Genomic DNA, 19,861 nt, shown 5'->3' on the forward strand with positions numbered 1-19,861 from the left:
GGTGTGTGTGAATTTTTACAAATATTGAAAAAATATTGAAAAAAATTTACAACTCCCTTTTTTAGTTAGATCGCAGGAACCTTTTACGCTCAGTGATTTTTTTTGTTGTCATTTTATTGAGAGCAATTTATAAGTTTAGTCTTGTATGTATCTTGTTTATCGTTATTTTCATATCATTTCCACACGTTATACAAATCCATGAACCGTATAACAAAATCCGGAAATAAGTTTCCGTCACTTGACTTATTAACTAGTATTTTAATAATATTTAGATCATCTCCCCTGACAATCTGACAATTTTGTTGAAACACGCTTAGTGATTCTTATCATGATAACCGAATAACAAGAAGCAAGAAATGATTCTTTGTGTTTTTGTTGTATGTAAGTGGTTCCCTAATTGCTTATTAAGACACTCATGTTGTCAATTGAGCGTCTGTTCAACTTCTTCAATATGTTACTCACTGTCACATCCAACTCTCCGTCTCTCGTGACAGTCACTGACAACAGTGTTAGTAATATTACTCGCAGGGGCGTGTAACATAGTTTGTTTTTGGGCAGAATTATATGGCAGTCGACTGGGGTAAATTTCGCATTAGCACTGCCACAATGTATAAATATAAAAAAAGAAGATGTGGTATGACTGCCAATGAGACAACTATCCACAAAAGGGTAACACGAATTACCGAATAACAGTGTTATTATCCGAATAACTCATGTAATTACCGAATAACTCTTCAAATATCAATATTAACACATTTAAGTGACTTTTAAACATATATTATTGAATAAAATTATAATAGAAGTGTATTTTATAACCTAAAAATAAAAAAAAAGTTGCACGTAAGTTAATATTGATCATTATAAAATTATGGATATTGGTGTGTACTTCCAAGATGGCGACCAAGGAAAACGTAAGAAATGAAGAAAAGAAAGATTGCAAACAATCCCTCAACGTGTTCATCTTAGACCACCAAAGTGGAGCCCTCACGCCACGTCACGGCAATGAACAATGTGAGGGTGGGCATTTTTAAAAATAAAATATGGAATAGTAAACTATTTAAATTAGTTTTTGTTTTAATTTTAGTTATTAAAAAAATATTATCTTTATCATATTTTTATATTTGTGATTTAGAAATGGATGTTAACTAAGCCCCTTTAAATCTATAAAATTACAACTATTAAGATATCGTGCACAAGGCACGGGCTTATCTGTCATAGTCCGCGAAAATACTTTATTTAGAATTTATTGTAAAAAATTTATAACTACTAAGATATCCTGCACAAGGCACGGGCTTATCTGTCATAGTCCGCGGAAATACTTTATTTAGAATTTATTGTAAAAAATTTATAACTACTAAGATATCCTGCACAAGGCACGGGCTTATCTGTCATAGTCCGCGGAAATACTTTATTTAGAATTTATTGTAAAAAATTTATAACTACTAAGATATCCTGCACAAGGCACGGGCTTATCTGTCATAGTCCGCGGAAATACTTTATTTAGAATTTATTGTAAAAAATTTATAACTACTAAGATATCCTGCACAAGGCACAGGCTTATCTGTCATAGTCCGCGGAAATACTTTATTTAGAATTTCAACCTGAAAACATGCGAAACAATACTATACATGCATAATGTATCGAGTGCATAAAACAGCAGTGGGGAAACAATAAAAGAAAAATGCATTAAACAGAATACAAATAAATTGCATAACAAAACTGTATACTTACTTAAACACTAAAATAATTGAAAAAAGATAATTGAACCTGCATTGGTTGCAACGTAAACATGTACTTACCAGTATAACTACATACGAAATGTACACAATAAAATCGAACATGAACAATATACGAAAATGTACACAAACAATATAGAAAAATGTACACAATGAAATTGAAAATGAACAATACAAAAAATGTACACAATAGAAAATGAACACAATAATGAACATCATGAACACCATGAACAATACATACTTACTTACCAATGACTGAAGAAGAAAGAAAACAGAATTAAGTTATCAATATGCTATGGTTAAAGAACAGGATTTAAATGAGCACACAATATACTTACCAATAAGTAAAACAGAATTAATCAAACAAAGTAATTGCAGTATTAATAAAAATACAATTAGATAACACAACTTCATTTAAACAATTTAAGTCACAATTAACCCACTGCTGTAATAATAATGTAATACATGTAAAGTATTAAATACACAATCAGTCCTTTTTCTTTTTGAAGGATGTTGTTCTCTCGTTTATCTTTCTTTTGCGTTGTCCGATTTTCTTCCCCAATGCTCTCAGCTTTATGACATTCATCCGGCCATCTGTTGATGTGACTACACGCTTATCTGGTGGAATGTAGCTCTTAAATCTCTTGGTCAATCTTTCTCTTTCTTGTACAGTTTTATTTACCCATGACGTTGCTGTTATTTCGAAATGTTTGTGTGAATCAGCCACACGGTACTGGCCCCTGGACACCAAAGCACGCTGCAAGTCCTTGAATTGGGCTTCAACAATTTCCTGAATGGTCACTATCAAGTCAAGTAACGGTTTTGATTGCCAGTTTATGGCTGATTTCAGCACATGGTTCAGTGATTCGCTGTTGTTGTTGGTCCAGCCTTGGTCAAAGTAACCTGGTGGTGTCGGTCCCTCCCATAACTCACGAATGGTACGTGCTACAGGATTGGCGAAATATCGGTGGAACGAAGCTGACAGTTCCTTTGTTCGTTCCTGAATTTGTTCGCACTTCACTTCAAAACAAATGTCACTTCCGAATGAACTAATCCTTGGTTACCGAAGATGCTGTCTAGTACGGACTCTCTATCTTTCTTGTCGATTCCATCATCTATCATCCTCTGCTTTATATTTCCTTTTAAGTGTCGAATACACAGGATGTGACCAGATTCGGGGAATGCTGTTTTCATAGATTTCACTAATCCTGCTTCTTCGTCAGTACCAAAAAATAGTTGCTCCGTGTCGGCGTCAATTAATTTCACTCTTAGATGATTGAAGAAATTGCTGAAGATGTCGAAGTCGCTGTTGTCATGAATATAAATCGGACCCATAAATATCGGGGGTTCTTTAGTCTTCTCCATCACAACGGCCATCTGCTTGTAACAAGTCACTGTCACATGCATATCACAGAGGTTGAAGGTCTTGTCTACTCCAATGATTGATAGCCCGGAACGACACAGGTGTTTGAGGTCCTCTAGTTGGGAATCGGAATAAAGTATCAGGCATGGTGCCTTCCCTTTTTCTCTTATTATAGATCGGACAATGGTATCCTTATCACCGGCAGGCATTTTGTCAATCTCGTTAATGTGGTCAGCAATATTTCCCCGACTTACGAAATGGCCTAAATCTTGTATACGTTGTTTCTTCTTATCAATGTAGTTCTTGTCGTGCACTTGCTTCCTGTTGCTGGGTCCACTAGTCACCTCAGATTTGTTTGTTAACTTGTTATACACGTTCAGTTGTATATAGTTGTAAATATTTATTTGTGTTCTATTTTTCATTATTATAATTATTGGTGTTGGTAATGCATCCTTGGTATACCAAGACAGTCACAAGCATGTTTAATGCAGAGAGTCCATACTGTAATCTAATTTCATTATCTCTTAATGATTAATTATGAAATGTCAGTAAACAACAACCGAATTAACAATCTAACAGAAGTGTGAGGTAATGATTATTTTGTTTATTGGAACTAATTAACTCATTATCACTATCAAATTATTCAATGTATGAAAATAAATTAAAGTAGCAATAAAAAAAACGTAAATACTAATTTTAGAAGAATATTAATTATATTAATTGAGTATTATTTTATTATTTTTAATTCTGATTTTTTAGTAACTTAAATTAAGTAAATTAAATACATTTTAAATGAAATAAGAAATAAATGAAATATAATAAACTAGGTGAAAGATTGTCTTCTTTGAAATTAAATATTTTATTTTATTTTTCTTGTACTATGTTTCACTCTCTATTGATAATATAAGAAAAACAATTTCGCATTTGTATAGCTTATAATAAAAGGTATGTATGAAAATTACTTACCTTTCTAACGCATTGGCCATGTCATACTTGTTGTCTGTAAAGCAACAGTCCTTACAAAGGAATTTTAGAGACACATCTGACCAGGCCAATAACAATGCATCATCCATTGGGACACAATCACTGTGAACTCAACAATCACAACAACTGCATTGAATGGTGCAATCAACACATTCTTAATCACATTGAACACACGGATATAAAGCCATTTTGAAAAAGGAAGACAGCACACATGTATTCATGTTTTTTTATACAAAATTAAAGTTACTTGTAAAAACATTTATATTTACCAATGAAAATCTTATATTTAGTTTTGAGAAAATTTTATTAGAACAAACATAAAAATCATCCATTCAGAAGCTTTGTTTTTATTAAAACAATCAATTATAATAATTTTTTGATTAGGTTTGAATTGAATATGTGAAAATTCTTAATTACATTTTATTTAATGTTGAGTAAATTGTTATGAAAATTAATTAGTGATTGGAGTAAATGCATTGCTTTGATGTACTGGTTAAATTTTCAAATCCTTTCTGAAAAACAATTATTAGACAATTCTCTGTATATACAGTAAATTATTTAATACTATATTTTCATAGCGTTTTCCTTTGAAAGCATATGCAATCTTTCTTTTATTCATTCTATACGATTTCCTTGGTCGCCATCTATGAAGTACACACCGATATCCATAATTTTATAAAAATCAATATTAACTTACCTGCAACTTGTAAATTATTTTTAAGTTATAAAATACACTTCTATTATAATTTTATTCAATAATATATGTTTAAAAGTCACTCAAATGTGTTAATATTGATATTTGAAGAGTTATTCAGTCATTACATGTATTATTCAGATAATAACACTGTTATTCGGAAATTCGAGGTACCGTATTTCTGCCCCTAGTCCGAGATTACTCTGACGTCCGACGGCTGTTTTGCCAGGCAAGCTGGGGCCATGGGACGTCAGAGCTCTTCCCATATCAAAAAGTGGATATTTGCCCACCCAAAATAGATGCGCTGCATCGTCGCCTCTGGAACCGACTGAGGGCTGACGATGCAAGTTACCTAAATGTCCGAGAGCTTCCGATTGTTATCGTGGTCGGAACTAAATGCTTATTAGCGATCTCCTGTAAATGAGGTGAAAAAACGTGGTTGACTGTAAATGTTAAACATTGATCTCTTATAAAGGAGGTTAAAAAATATAAATATTTGCATATTTGAGTCTCGAAGCCACAAACTCTCTTGTAACTTGACGTCCATTTGAAAGTGAAAGTCAAAATACAGAATATGTTTAACTTGGATCTTTACTTATTAAACTACATCAAGTAGATCAGAAAATTGGGAAATTAAGTTGCCCCGAAGTGGACTAGAAATCGTAAAACGCAAAATAAAGTATCTGCGAAAGTTTGTTTACAGTATATAATTCCAAGGCTTTCAGTTTTCTGGACGATGGGATTTACTTTATTTAAAATCTGGATTTCGTCTTTTCAAGCCCAGGATTTTGGGATCAGGACCCCTCCTATCCCCCCTCAAAACATCTAGGCACTCACAGGAAAGGTAACAATAATAAAAATATTACTGTTACATTGGAGACTAATTGCCTGAATGCAAGGTTGGATAAGGAACCGATTAAAGTCACATGAAATGAGTGAGTGGTGAAAAATAATGTTTATCAAATATTTGAACTAATGCATGTACTAAGTCTTTTGCGCACAATTTTATTAATTTTTACGCAATTATATCGTAAAACTGCAATTTTTTTTCTTTCGTCTGTTATGATTTAACAAATATGGCTGCTCATTAAATGCTGTGTTTTGAAGCCAAGTTTACCGATTGTCACCTTATAGTAAACAAATAAAAAAAATCATGGGTATTGAGCATGTGTTTAAAGTGTATAATCAGATAATTGTCTATTTTAATGACAGATCAATGCCTATTGTGATCACCGAATTTTAACTAGGAGGGTCACGCTCAGGTCACTATGCATATGGAAAATATGTCGGCGAATTGCTTCCTGGAAGCAAGCAATTAAAAATAAGTAAACTTCTTCTTAACGTGGAAAAATTAAAGAATTTTCCTCAGAAAAAAGTATATATATATATATACAACTCGGCTAAACATCAACCCAACAATGTTAGATCTGTAAATTTGCTTTCGCAAATTTTTGGTTCTTCCCTCGCCGGGATTCGAACCCATGCTACTGTGATATCGTGACACCAAATCGCCTGCACTGCAGCCGTCCCGCTAGACCACACGACCACCTGGGCTCTCAAAAAAAGAGCTTTCGGTGGCCATATGTTACCTTTCCACGTCAGTTTTAATCTAGCGGCGTACTACAGTACATGATATATAAGGCATGAAGATGTTATTGTTACAGATATATATATATATACATAAGTTGTATAATGAAAACTATCCATTTAGTTTGAGGTTTCATATGACTTTAATTATAAATGTAACAATAATTATTGAGGCTACGCAGTGTCTTCCCTAGGAAATTCTTGATGCATGGTGGGTCTAAGATGAATTTGCAACGCGGCGTGAGGCGTTGTTTAGTAGAATTATTTTTATTACACTAGTGACATGAATTGTGCATGTTAGTTTAAAAACTTCACATAAATCTGCAATACACTCAGGAACAATACTTAACATTTTCTCCCAAGGCCAACCTGGTTCCAAAAGTTTTTTTTCAAGGATCCTGTAGATTTTTTTTAGGCTCTACCAGGTTTGTTTTTTACTACAGGTACATACATTTTTATAGTATGGAATGTTCTTACATAAAAGCCAAAAATATATGTTTGAAATACCTTATACATGTAGCTTGTTTCTGATTATGATGGAAATAATAAAGGAATTTATAAATAAACATGAGTTTTTCAGATTAAAATCTATTTAACCATGTTTTTTAAAACTGGTGAACTTTATATATTTGAAATATTATTGAAAAAAAAAAAAAAAAAAAAAAAAACAGCCCCCCTTTCCATACCCCTAGATGTAAATTATTTAGTTTCACTCCAAGAAATTATTAATTTTTCATGAATAAATCTTAGCAGTTAATCAAAATGATTTTCAAATGAAATTCTTCTGTCTATAAATAACAATGAAATGTAACTGTTTCCTGTTAATAAGGGGTTTCCCGAATTTTCCCGCCAAAAAGCACATGGCTTTCAACAATTGTAAACAAATCATTCGATTTGTGATCATGGATTACAGCTTTAATTAATTTAATTTGGATATATAGATATTCAACTTAAGGTAGAGTCAATCAATGTTTTTAATTTCTTCTGGATTAAAACTAGTTTGAGAGATCAGTTTGAAAAATAAAATAATTTTTGACATCAAAACAAAAACGATCTAAATTGTGAATATTCAGTGACCCATAAATTTTTTGAACTCTGCGACGAAGGTCAAAGTTACATCATGTTTCAATCCAATGATGTTTATTCTATGTTGCAACTAATCAACTGCATTTGATATAAATATAGACTTATGATTTCTAAACGTAAAATTTTTACTGCAAAAAGTTTACTTTTTATTTTTTCACGAAAGGATATTTGGAAGCTGTATCAGGCTATAATATTTATCATTAAAACTATTTGAACTCCCGATTTCTATTATGCAATCGAGGTCTTGAATGTTGTTCTATCTAATCAACGTGGTTGTAAAATCAGAGCGTTGCATCTAATTATGATCAATTATCAGTCCAGTGAGATTGAAACACCTGTAGAGTTTTGTCAATTGTCACTGTATATAATAAGATAATACAAATTTCACACATAGCCGGATGCATAGCGGGTATGATAAATGCATGGCGGCCGAAATTTTATGCGTAGCGGTACCGCAATGCATGAAGAGCCTAGGGAAAACACTGCTACGGTTACAATAAACAGTTATTGTTACTTGAAAAACAGCAATATAAACTAGTTTTTTTAAACTTAAATCTTCTAAAGTTTTATTGCTTAATTCTTTCATATGCAGTGATATGTACTAAATTATACAGTACTGTACTTGTTATAATATGATTATAAATAAGTCAAAATTATTATTTAACAAATAGTTACAAATAGGAACAAAATATATTTCCTTATTAATGGTTTTGATGTTCTTAAACACATAACAGATACTACTCCAGATTAGGAGTGTCAAAGGCGAAAAAATAATCAGAAAAATATAGTTCAACATTGGTTTTGAACACTTTTAAGTATTTAACTGCACACCTTCTCTTATTACTCATGTTCATGATGTTACTGTCATTATACTTTGACCAATGGATGAAGAGATTCCTTTTACCAATTTTGTTAAGGGCGAAAAATTTAAAACTAGAGATGCTTATTAAATGAAACTGAAACAATATCAAGACACAAATTTCATACAGCTATACAACATGTACAAACGCAGTTCTAAAAAAAATGATCATGTTGATTCATCAAAATCAAAGTTTGCTAACTGTAACTTAAATTCTGGGAACTTCTGTATTCCTTTTATTGGAATGGCATGTTGTAAAATGCATGATATAGATAATGTTCTTCCAGAAAAAAAACCCATTGTCAAATGCATTCTGGAATATATGCTCCAATATTGAAGTAAAATCTTGTTGAGGAAAGTTTTACATCCATTGATTTAAAGTCATAAGAAACCTCAAATAAAAAAAAAATAATGCATATGTTTTTTATAACTCAATGGATAGTTTTCATTATAAAACTTACGTACATTGACTATTTTCTGAAGAAAATTCTTTAAAATATTCATATTTAGAAGAAGTTAACTTAATTTTAATTGCTTGCTTCCAGCAACCAATTCCCCCGACATATTTTCCGTATGCAAAGTGACCTCAGTATGACCCATCTCGTACAAATCCGGTGATCACAATACGCATGAATGTCCTCAAAATAAACTTTTATCTGAATTCACATGCTAAACACGTGCTCTCTTTCCATGCTTTTTTGTTTATTTTGTGTCGATTGTTGACAAACAGGTGACCATCGTTTAACTTCGGCTTCAAAACACGAACTTTAATTACCTGCCATATTTTCACTGACCGATTGAAAAAAAAATGACGATTATACGAAATTTACACGAAAAAAATGATAAATTCGTGCACAGAAGACTAAGTTTATGATGTTTGTATACATTGGTTCAAGAATTGCAAGAACATAATTTTTCACCTGTCACTCGTTTCTTATAGTCTAGTCAAAATAGACGAAAAATGTGGCCAACCTCAAAAAAATTGCAACAGAATTTTTTTTTGTATTTTTCAATTCTAACAGGCTTTCTTTATAACATACTAAAAGTCTACCAAGATATCTGAGTGGGAACATGGATTTTTTGGGTGAAAAATGACAAAATTTGTCAAAAATAGCGAAAAACTGGGAAAAGCTTGTAAAATATTTATTCTTTGAGATAATCATTGCAAACCAAAAGTTTTACAACAGTAGGTACAGTGTTTATGAAATTATTAAAAAAAATCGGTGTTTTTTTTTTACCAACATGAAATTTTAGGTAAAAACATCAGATTTCTGTTGGAATTTGAGATTCACAAAGCACAAATTGATTATAAAAACAGACAGGAAAAATACAAAAATGGTAATAGAAGTTCATTTTATGTTTCAAAAAAGACAAAAACCTCAATGATAATCATTTCAAAAACTTTACAGCAATTTTTAATTGGATAAATGATGGTTTTGGGTAAAATATACCAAAATTATTCAAAAATCGCTAAAAACTGGAAAAACACATTTTTTGAGTTTTAACTGTTTTTAAATCATTCCAAAATAGAAGAATGCAATTATTCATTTATTAATAATCCGATAAAACAAAATTCACTATAAAACAATTATGAAAATAACTGATTTTGGGTGAAAATAGACAAAATTTGCCAAAAATCGTCGAAAACTGGAAAATTCTGATAAAATTCATACTTTTTTAGAAATCATTAAAGAATTTAGTGAAAAGCAATTTACATTTCTTTTTTTTAAAACAGTACAATGCTTTTATTATTACCATATTAACCAAGAAGGGATTTAAAGCGAAAATCAAAGATGTATTGACCATAATTAGAGGTAAAAAGTATAATTCACAAATAGGATTGTTAATTAAAAAGTATATGGTAAAATACAAGAAAATGGTGTTTTAAGATTATTCAATAGTTTTTTGTATACAACAAATATCTACTCATCAGTAAAGTCAGATTCAACAATTGGAACAGAATTAGAACAGTTCAATCCACGACATTCACCGCATCCTACTGAACACTGAAGACCATTTTTTTCTGCAGACGCATCGTTTGGTGTCACAATTTTGTTTACAGTTACATCTTATAATGTTAAGAAGTTTATCCGGTGCTGGAGGAAGGTCCATCAAGATTGGACAAAGTTTTCCACGTTTTATTTCCCAACCATAGTCTGTAGGATCCATGTCTCCTTCTTCTGACATCCATTTTTGGCACTGATGATAAACTCTTAGACTGTGAAATTTCCCTGAATCGGATGTTGGTGGTAAAGTTTTTACCTGGACTGAAGTGTTTCCAGTTATTACTTTGGATGTAAATTTTCGCCATCGAAGAATGTTTAGTCCTTCAAGAGGAAGTCCTCCATATAAACACGTTAGTGCTTCTTCTCCCGCTTTGATAATATCAGCTTTAATTGATTTGTTATTCATGAAAAAAATGCCTTGCGTTTTCAGATATTCTTGGTTAAGTTTTTTTAATGCAAGTCCTTTGCCTATTCCAAAAAGCCTAGATGTCGAGTCACAACCTGTTAAGGAATGTAAAAAGGGCAATAAATAACAGACATCTTCCCCAAGAAATCCTCTAGTCTGTTGTATATTCCATACTTTTAATTTTTTGTTGATTGCCATTTTATCAGATTTGAAAATAACCCTTTTGGACTGCTGATTCACATGATGAATAAGTAAAACCAATACATCTGTATCTTCACCAATAACTACCACTTCTGAGGACAAAGCACAATCTACTGCAGTTAGTGCAATAAGAAGGTCTGCATCATCAGTTGCATTCTTACATCGTATGCCATTATCCTTAAGCTTGTCACACAGCATGTTAATAAGAGCTTGTTTGTTATGACTGTTTGACATGAATAGTTCCTTTTTAGTTTTGCAAGGCATAGAAGAGGTAAAATTGATGTTCGGCGAAATGATGCCTTTTGTTCTGCGCAAATGTGTTATATCTTTGATTGAAGGCAGATCTGGATAACTGTCAAAAACAATTACAGGGTCTTTGTATTTTCTAATTACATGATCAACATACATTTGCGTAATGTCTCCAAATGAATCACCATGTATCCAAGGAAGTCGCTGCAATAGTGATCCACCATCAAGGACATACTGGAAACCTTCACCATCTATTTCATGTATGCAATCGCCTCCACATGCCCATATCGCATCTGCTAAGTTTGACTTGCATGCCTCTCGAGGTAGTCGGTTGCAATCAAATAAAGAAGAAGGAACGCTAGACAGTTCATACTGGAATACCTCAGATGTGTTTTCAAAGAGACCATTTGCTGCTGTGGTGAGGCGTTGGAACATCAGTTGTGGATCTATATCAGTATTTAGAAAGTCTGAATCTGACTTTGACTTAGGTTTTGCTGCCAATGTTATTGATTGGTTTGACTTTTTAAAGACATAATTTAAAATTTTTTGGCCTTTCATCAGTTCTAACGTTTTATTTCCAGTACTTTCAGCTTTATCGACGTTAACATTAGGCTCTGCCTCAACACCTGTTTCAATGTTTCTAAGTGAAACATCATTTGCAAAAGGATTTCTTTCAGTAAGGTATTCCAGAATCGCAATAGTGTCCACCCTGTCTCGTTCCTTCCTTGCACGAGTAGCTTCTTTGTGCTGATCACTGGTACAATATCCAACACCAGTGATATCTTGCATGGCACTGTTGTAGTCTGCACAAGCTGGCATAGATAATATCCATTGTGCCCGTTGTGATTCTCCCATTCCTCTGCCCCTGGTTAGACCTCCAGAAGATTTAACACTTCTCATCAATATTTGTTCTATTGTTAGATCTGTGGAAAGACCACTCCAAAAACGGTCAGTCCTCCTAAGTACATGGTGCCCTGCTTTGAAATGTCTATAGACTTCTGGGTGATCAAGTTCTAGTCTTTGCATCATTGACAAATAAACGTAGGCTGATTTGGCATATAGATTGTGACCGGCTGCTACAAAGAACGGTAACATTTCCTGTATGCTACTTAAGTGAAGATCCCAGTTTCCTGTTCGTTCAGCTATGAGAAATTTGCTAAGAATGTTTGTCATGCGGCAAAAGTTCAACCACAAAGATGATGTTCTTGATTTACACAATTTCTCTTTTGTTGCTACCAGTTTAGTAGTTATCTCAGAAAGAATTGAACTTTGTTCTACAGATTCAGTAGTTTCTTCGCCAGCAACAAATCGGTCGTATAGCTCGCATGCTTCTTCGACAATTTCGTCGCATTCACTGGAATCAGCTTCTGTATCAGTTTCGTGTCCACTAGGCAGACTGACCCTGAATGATTCCTTCATAAGAAGTATATGAAGTGCATTTTCCACCATCATAAACCCACGAACAGCTCTAGATACTGCTTTGCCACTTAGCATATGATTTACCGCATTTGATGCATATACAGTTTCTAATACTTCATGTAGACCAGAACCAGCCATAAGACGACCAATACTTCCAAGGAAGCTCATTTCAGTGTGAAATCCTCCTAGACGAAGGACGATCTGTTTAAGATCACTCTCGGTTTTTTCATTTGTGACTATACACAAAGCTTTCCAGTACAGAGGCTGATCGAACGTGACAACAGGTGGTTTTTGGTATCTGTGAGCTTCTTTGCAAATAAATTTCAAAGTGGAATAAATGCAAGATAAATCACTAGGATTTAAGTCGATCATAGGTAGAAATACGAATGATGATTTACCAGGATATGTTCCTTCCTGAACCATTTGCATATATCCAGCCCAACCCGGCATAGGAGAACGCAAAGGCCATGACACCTTCCACAATAGATTGACCATATATGAACAGTCCACATCTTTATAGTTCATTTTTCTCAGATTACTATACACACATGATGCCATTTGATTTGATTCTGATGGTTTGTAGTAAGAAATGTTGATTTTGGCCAGCTCTGCTATTTGCTCTGACGTCACGTCTATTCTCGGAATAGGTTTTGTACCGAAAGACCCTGGGGTAACTGCTGCCATAATTCCCATTCCATGGAAAGTATTATTTCCATCTAGAGTTCCTGAGTTGTGGTCTACATTGTCTGCTACATACTGCAAAAAGCTCTCGGCAACAAAATTAGGAATGTCATTTCCTTTTTCTGCAGCTGCACAACATTCAAATTTTTGAATTTCAGTATATGAAGAACAAAATCCTAGACTATTCAAAGTATCAATCAGAAATCTAGACGAAAAGTTATGATGTAACTGTACTCCTAGTGCTAGTTGTAGAGGTAACATAAACATTCTTGGTGCTGCGGCTTGGACTATAGATTGACCTATTGACATGATTTTTAAACGTGTATCCTTTCCACTGAATATAGTTTGAAGAAGAGTTTGTAAGGATTCGGGCACATACTTCATGTTGTTTTGTGCAGATAGTTCATCAGGTGAAGGATATAGTGCCTTGTTGGATGTTTCTGATGAAAGGATTTCAGATTTAAGTATCTTAGCAGCTGCCTGGATAATGGACTTTTTTTCTTCATCAATACTACGATTTGTGTTTGTTTGTTCATAGAACTCCTGCAAAATTGACCGAACTGTGTTTCGAAAAGTAATAACATTTGGCTTTCCATTTATTTCAGATATGATTACTTTATCTCCAAAATGTTCTTGTAATTTATTCTTCATATGTTGTACACCATACGCATCATCAATTCCACAGTGTTCTGAAATTTTTTTCACAAGATCTGCAACTGTTATTTGTTCATCTTCATTTTGCTGTAGGTATTTTGCCGCAAACAAAAAACTCTCTGATAGAGAAGATTTTCTTCCTGCTTGTGTTTTTGCCTTTTTTGCTGGTGGAGAAAATGCTAATGGAGTCTGCTTCGACGTCCGGAAATTTACACTGCATGTCTGGTGGTACAAAGCATCTGCAGCGTGGAGATCCTGAACAAATGCTAATCTTCCACGAACCTCAAGTGCCCATTCATCTTCACGTTGTCTACATATATCTTCAATCTTGCATTGAAACTCTGATGTACGTACAGGAAACACGTCACTTTTTCTCTTCCTCCCTATGACCGCATCTGCAAGCTGTCCACAGAACAAACAATGTCTCTTAAAGTCAAATTCAACTTTCGACCGCAGTGTTGGTACATTAGAGGTTTCATGTTTAATGTCTTTATTGGCTAAAGCAATGTATTTGGGATTTGTATATGATTTTCTACAATTTTGATGTAACTTCTGTCCTGCGCTGGTAACTACATTGTCTTGGCGGCTTTTACTTGCTTTATTGACACTCTGGCTGCCCTTTTCACATAGTACTACTACAATGTCTTCGTGTGAAATTGAGTTTTGACAAATCACACACTTCTCCTCTTTTAAGCAAGTTTCCTGAAATGAAAATAAATTAATAATTACTACAGGAAAATTAACGTATTATTTTTATTTTTTGCATACAAATTTGAAGGTATTTATATTTGATTGCTAGTAATACATTGTAATAACTGTTTTTAGATATTTTACCGAAATTTATTTGTAATATTTTGATAACATATGTATAATGGTTTTCATAAGATTGAAACCGCGTATATTTTAAATTAAATAAAAAATGTAGAAATTATGGTAAAAACGGTGTTCCATAGACACAAGGCCTCCTTTTTTTGATGAAAAGTTTCTTTGCATCTTATCTTTTCGAATGCAATATAGTGTACCTCGTGTTATCCTTTGAAATATGCATATTGTAATAAATAACGTTTAATATTGACATTCTTTTGTTAAACAGGCGTTCCATAGAAAAAAATCTGACGTAGTTTTTCCTTATATTTACAAACAGTTTTTATAATTTTTAATTGCGTGTTACAGTCTAAAAATATTTCTTTTTTCAAATGTAATGTAAATTTAATGTAAAAAAGATCTTTGAACAATGAAATAAGAAGTTATTCTCGTATTTTCCACCCATAGCAGACGAAAATATGATCTTTTTTCAGAAACAACTAATAGAGATCTTTTTGTTCATATATCTTCAGAGGATGGACAAATATTATATATATTTTAGTTTTTATTCATATATACTTACCAAATTCATAATTATAACATCATCTGTTTGTTTTTATATTTGAATGCATAGCGGGAATAAACTTATATTGTCTCCCTTTGATAAATCGTCTGTGTACGGCATCCCGTCTGTAACGTAAAATCCGCAAAAACATGCGCGATCTTATATCATAAAAATGACAACTTTCCCATGGGTTGATTTTGGTAGACTTTTGGTATGTTTTATTTATGGTATTTCCCTAAAGGATGGCGAAAAAAAATATTCTGTTGCAATTTTTTTGAGGTCAAATGCTATTTTGACTAGACTATTATGACTTTAAACTTTATCATGTTTATTGAATTATAAAACTAAACATAATACATGTAAATACATTTATATTTATTAAAAAAAAAGATGTGGTATTATTGCCAATTGCAATTGCAATGAGACAACTCTTCAAAAAGAGACCAATTTACACAAAAATTAACTTCATGTCACCATATTCATTATATTGCCTTTAACAACATGAACAATGAGTAAATCCCATACCATATTTTTTAGCTATTAAAGGCCTGGAAATTACAAATTCTAATGTGAAAACTAACAGCCTAACATATTTATTTCCACGGAAACGGATCAATGAAAACATGGCAAGCCATAGGGGAATTTATTCCATATGAATTTATTGGTTTTAGTTATTGAAATATGCATAGGTACTACATGTATATTAAATGTATAAATCATGTTAATAAGAGCTTCCTTAAACATAAGGTGATGCTTATGTTTAATTTTTGTGAACTGCAGTCTTAATGCCATAGCATGAACACTTTAAACAGACATGACAGACAAATTAAATTATATCCTTTTCATTTCAGATTTGAATAACAGTTGCTAAAGATAATTATAACTATAAAAGCACTTCAAACACTGAATATATTACTTAAATGGTATCCTTTCCTTTTCAGATTTGAATACCAGTTTCTAAAAATAAATAAATATATCAGCACTTTAAACATAAAACAGATAACTCAAATGGTTTACTTAAATGATATACTTCTCATTTCAGATTTGAATAACAGTTGTTAATGATAGCCTTGCCAGTAACTCAAGAGGCTTAATTATGGTAGAGAAAAAATCATCCATTGGTAAAGTCTGCTCTGTTATCATCCTTTACTGGGGAGTATCGATTTCAATGGTTTTCGTAAACAAACACATTCTCAGTGGATCTTTTGGCGACAACGACGTGTCCATATTTGTTGCCTGGTACCAGTGTTTCTCAGCTGTGATCGGGATACAGTTATGTGGCTTTATATCTAGAAAAACAAAAATTCCGGTGAAAATTCCGAAAATAGAATGGAATTTGTTACTAAAGAAAGACTTCCTCAGATTCTCATTTGCATTTGTGGCGAGTTTGACGATGAATAACTTGATGTTGAAACATATAGGCGTCGCATTTTACCAAGTAGCACGATCGTGGACTTTAATATTTACGATTTTATTTTCTCAATGTCTCCTTAAGAAGAATATAACTTATAAAGCTATCATTGCCTGTTTAATAGTAACATGTGGATTTTTTATAGGTATTGACCAAGAAGATGCATCCGGCACTTTAAGTGTCTGGGGTATAATTTACGGGATTTTTGCAAGTCTCGCCACAGCTTTAGGTGGAATTTTTATAAAAAGGGTACAGCCCATAGTTGAAGGCGATAGTTTTAAACAAGCGTACTACAACAATATAAATGGCGTCATTATATTTTTCCCGCTAGTTTTAAGTACGGGACAGTTACAACAGATTTTATATTCAGAATTCATTTTTCAACCATCATTTTGGATATGCATGACGATATCTGGAGTTCTTAGTTTATCCATAGGCTGGGTGAGTGTTCTCCAGATAAAACATACTTCACCAATCACCCACCATGTGAGTAACACTGCCAAGTCCGTCTTGATGACAGTATTAGCTATAATGTATTTTAATGAAGAGAAAACTATGCTTTGGTGGGGTGGAAATTTTCTAGTTATATTTGGTGTGATGTATTATACGTACAGTAGAATGAATGAGAAAATGGATCAAGAGTTACCGGACTTGACTATAGAGCCAGAGAACAAACACAGTCATATAGTTTAAGTTTTTATAATGTAGTATTTATGTCCATTTTATTTGTACTAATGTTTTAATGCCGGAACAAACAAACATGTAGCTTACACATGTAGGTGCCATAAACATTGACAAAATAACATTTTTCTTCTTTAATAAATGAAAATTTCAATGCTTATTTTTCACTAGCAATTGCAAGTTTTTACAAACAAAAACAAAAAAAGCAAATAGTGTAAATCTAGAATCAGCTAAGTTAATTTTTGTTACTTATGATGAATGTCAAAATTCTTCCAGAATATCTTGAACATGTTGAAAAAAGCATCTTGAAAATGAAAAAAGATGATGTGGTATGAATGCTGATAAGACAAAATCTCCAGCAGAGACAAAATGACATAGAAGATTAGCAACTACAATGTACATGTACAGACCTGTCACTGTCAGCCTTTAACTTTGAAAAAAAAACATACTTCATATACATGCGGCATTTATATAAAGCCTTAAACAGTTAAAACAAGAATTCTAATTGCCTGAATGTGATTTAATAACAAAACAAAAAAATATTTTATCACATCAATATAAATTTTGTTAACTTTATAAAAGTTTGTTACAGTAGAAGTGTCATTTTCACTGTTCAGCCTAATTTCCCATAAAATTGTCAGTACATTTTTGTGATAGCAATGTTTAGTGTATGTACTTTGTATTTCTGTTTTTAACTGTTTTGAGCATGTTGACCAAAGGCATTCAGAAAATCTAGTATTTATATAATATTTTAAGTACATGTAGTAAACATGGTAAAGGCTAGAGTTCACACAAGGTGATTGAGGTAAAAGATAACTGTTGTTGGTGTTAAGCCTATTGTGCCACGGTCATAAAAATTTACAGTACACAATGTACTAAAATCAAACTGATAACAACTAACCAAAATACTTCATTGGTTGTTTCTAGCTCAAATTTTGTACTTTGACTACTGAAAAGAGTCTTATGATTGAGAGGCTAAGTATAAATTTTGATGGTAATTGAGACTGGGACCACATTGAATTCATTACCTATAAAAGATCTCTATGACCTTGTTAAGAGATATCTTTTGTAGGTGATTTACCACAATTATCAACATGCAGTATGTCATGTACATGTATATGTATATGTATTTATGTGTACATGTATTTACAAGAAATAAATATGTGTTTCAATTTTATTAAATTGCATTTAGTCTATTACTGAGACATGTGTGCACAGTCAAGCAGTTTGACAATCATATATAAACATGATAAAAAACACTGTCTCTCAATTTGTCTAAATTTTAGTTATGTTTACATTTTTGCAGATGAACATTACTCATATTCAATGCTATCAAGAACTCACAATTATTGATAATCAATTTTATTTTCAAATGTAATTTTCCATGATCATGATGATCAACATGTAATAATTGTTTTTATTTTCAAATGTAAATTTCCATGATCATAATGATCAACATGTATTACAATTGTCAGTTTTATTGTATTTTATGATCATGTCATAACCATTCAATGGTAATCATTATGTGAAAATATTGTCTACTTTCTATTATATACATGTTACAATGTATGCAATGTATGTACGTGTACATGTACATGTCAACATTTTTTTTCTAGTCTGATATATTTTAGAACCTTGAAATAAAATGCAACATGTATCTTTATCATTAATTAGCAGTGGCAGGTCCGGGGGAGGGTTCCAGGGGTTGGTTGGAACCCTTCTTTTTTATGACGATCAATGCATTTGAATGGGAGCATATAGTTGGAACCCCCATTTTTAAAATGGCTTGATCTGCCCCTGATTAGTCTGTTTATATTTAATCATTCAAATGAAATCACAACTTTTTTACATTCAAAAGTCATTGCTCACAGTTATGTTTTATGATAATCTTGATAATAATGATAATATTCAACAATGAACACAAATGTGAATTCAATTTTGTGATTTCAGGAAATGCAGCATACTAATAATTATCATAATATCAAAATACAAAATGCAAGTATCTTCATACAATTTTTGCTTTATGGTAGATCACAATTATATATTTTTTGAGACAGAATTTTTTTATTATTTACCAAAATGAAGATTTTACTATGCTATCTTCAAAAATATAATAAAAAGTATGGGTCACCGGGATATTTTCCAAGCTATGAGTCGTTGAGAATTGCCAAAATTTGGTTACTTTATTCATGAAAATAACATTAGTGTGCATAAAAAAAAATTCTATGAGATAGAATTTTGAAATAAATTGTGAGAAGCAACTTCATTAAATATTTTAAGAAAATAAAAAGAAAACATGGTGTCACCGAACTTATTATCTTGCTACAAGTAAAAATTTTAAAAAATCCCTTTTAGCCTAGTATAAATTTTGAAATAAAAGAGTTATCTCCCCTTAAAAGGCTCATTTAAAGAAAAAAATGATTTTTAAACCAAAAATATTGATATTTGTTTAAATATTTTGTATAATACAATAAA

The 19,861-nt window shown here is 32.2% G+C and overlaps 1 protein-coding gene across 2 annotated transcripts; it reads left to right on the plus strand.

Moving 5' to 3' along the window:
* Positions 1–266: 266 nt before the first annotated feature.
* Positions 267–19,861, plus strand: LOC134692040 (GDP-fucose transporter 1-like). 2 transcript variants are annotated; one of them, XM_063552393.1, is made up of 2 exons: positions 267–381; positions 16,337–19,861. In XM_063552393.1, the coding sequence occupies exon 2, from the start codon at positions 16,391–16,393 to the stop codon at positions 17,396–17,398; it is 1,008 nt and encodes a 335-aa protein (XP_063408463.1). In that variant the 5' UTR covers positions 267–381; positions 16,337–16,390; the 3' UTR covers positions 17,399–19,861. The 2 variants fall into 2 exon arrangements, with proteins under 2 accessions (XP_063408463.1, XP_063408464.1); XM_063552394.1 differs by having other exon boundaries at positions 268–377.

The sequence above is a fragment of the Mytilus trossulus genome, chromosome 12 (genome assembly GCF_036588685.1).
Source record: "Mytilus trossulus isolate FHL-02 chromosome 12, PNRI_Mtr1.1.1.hap1, whole genome shotgun sequence".
Classification (NCBI taxonomy): domain Eukaryota; kingdom Metazoa; phylum Mollusca; class Bivalvia; order Mytilida; family Mytilidae; genus Mytilus; species Mytilus trossulus.

Bases quoted from the DNA above. Each gene is read 5' to 3' on its own strand.
- LOC134692040 (XM_063552393.1), top strand. From the start codon at position 16,391: ATGGTAGAGAAAAAATCATCCATTGGTAAAGTCTGCTCTGTTATCATC.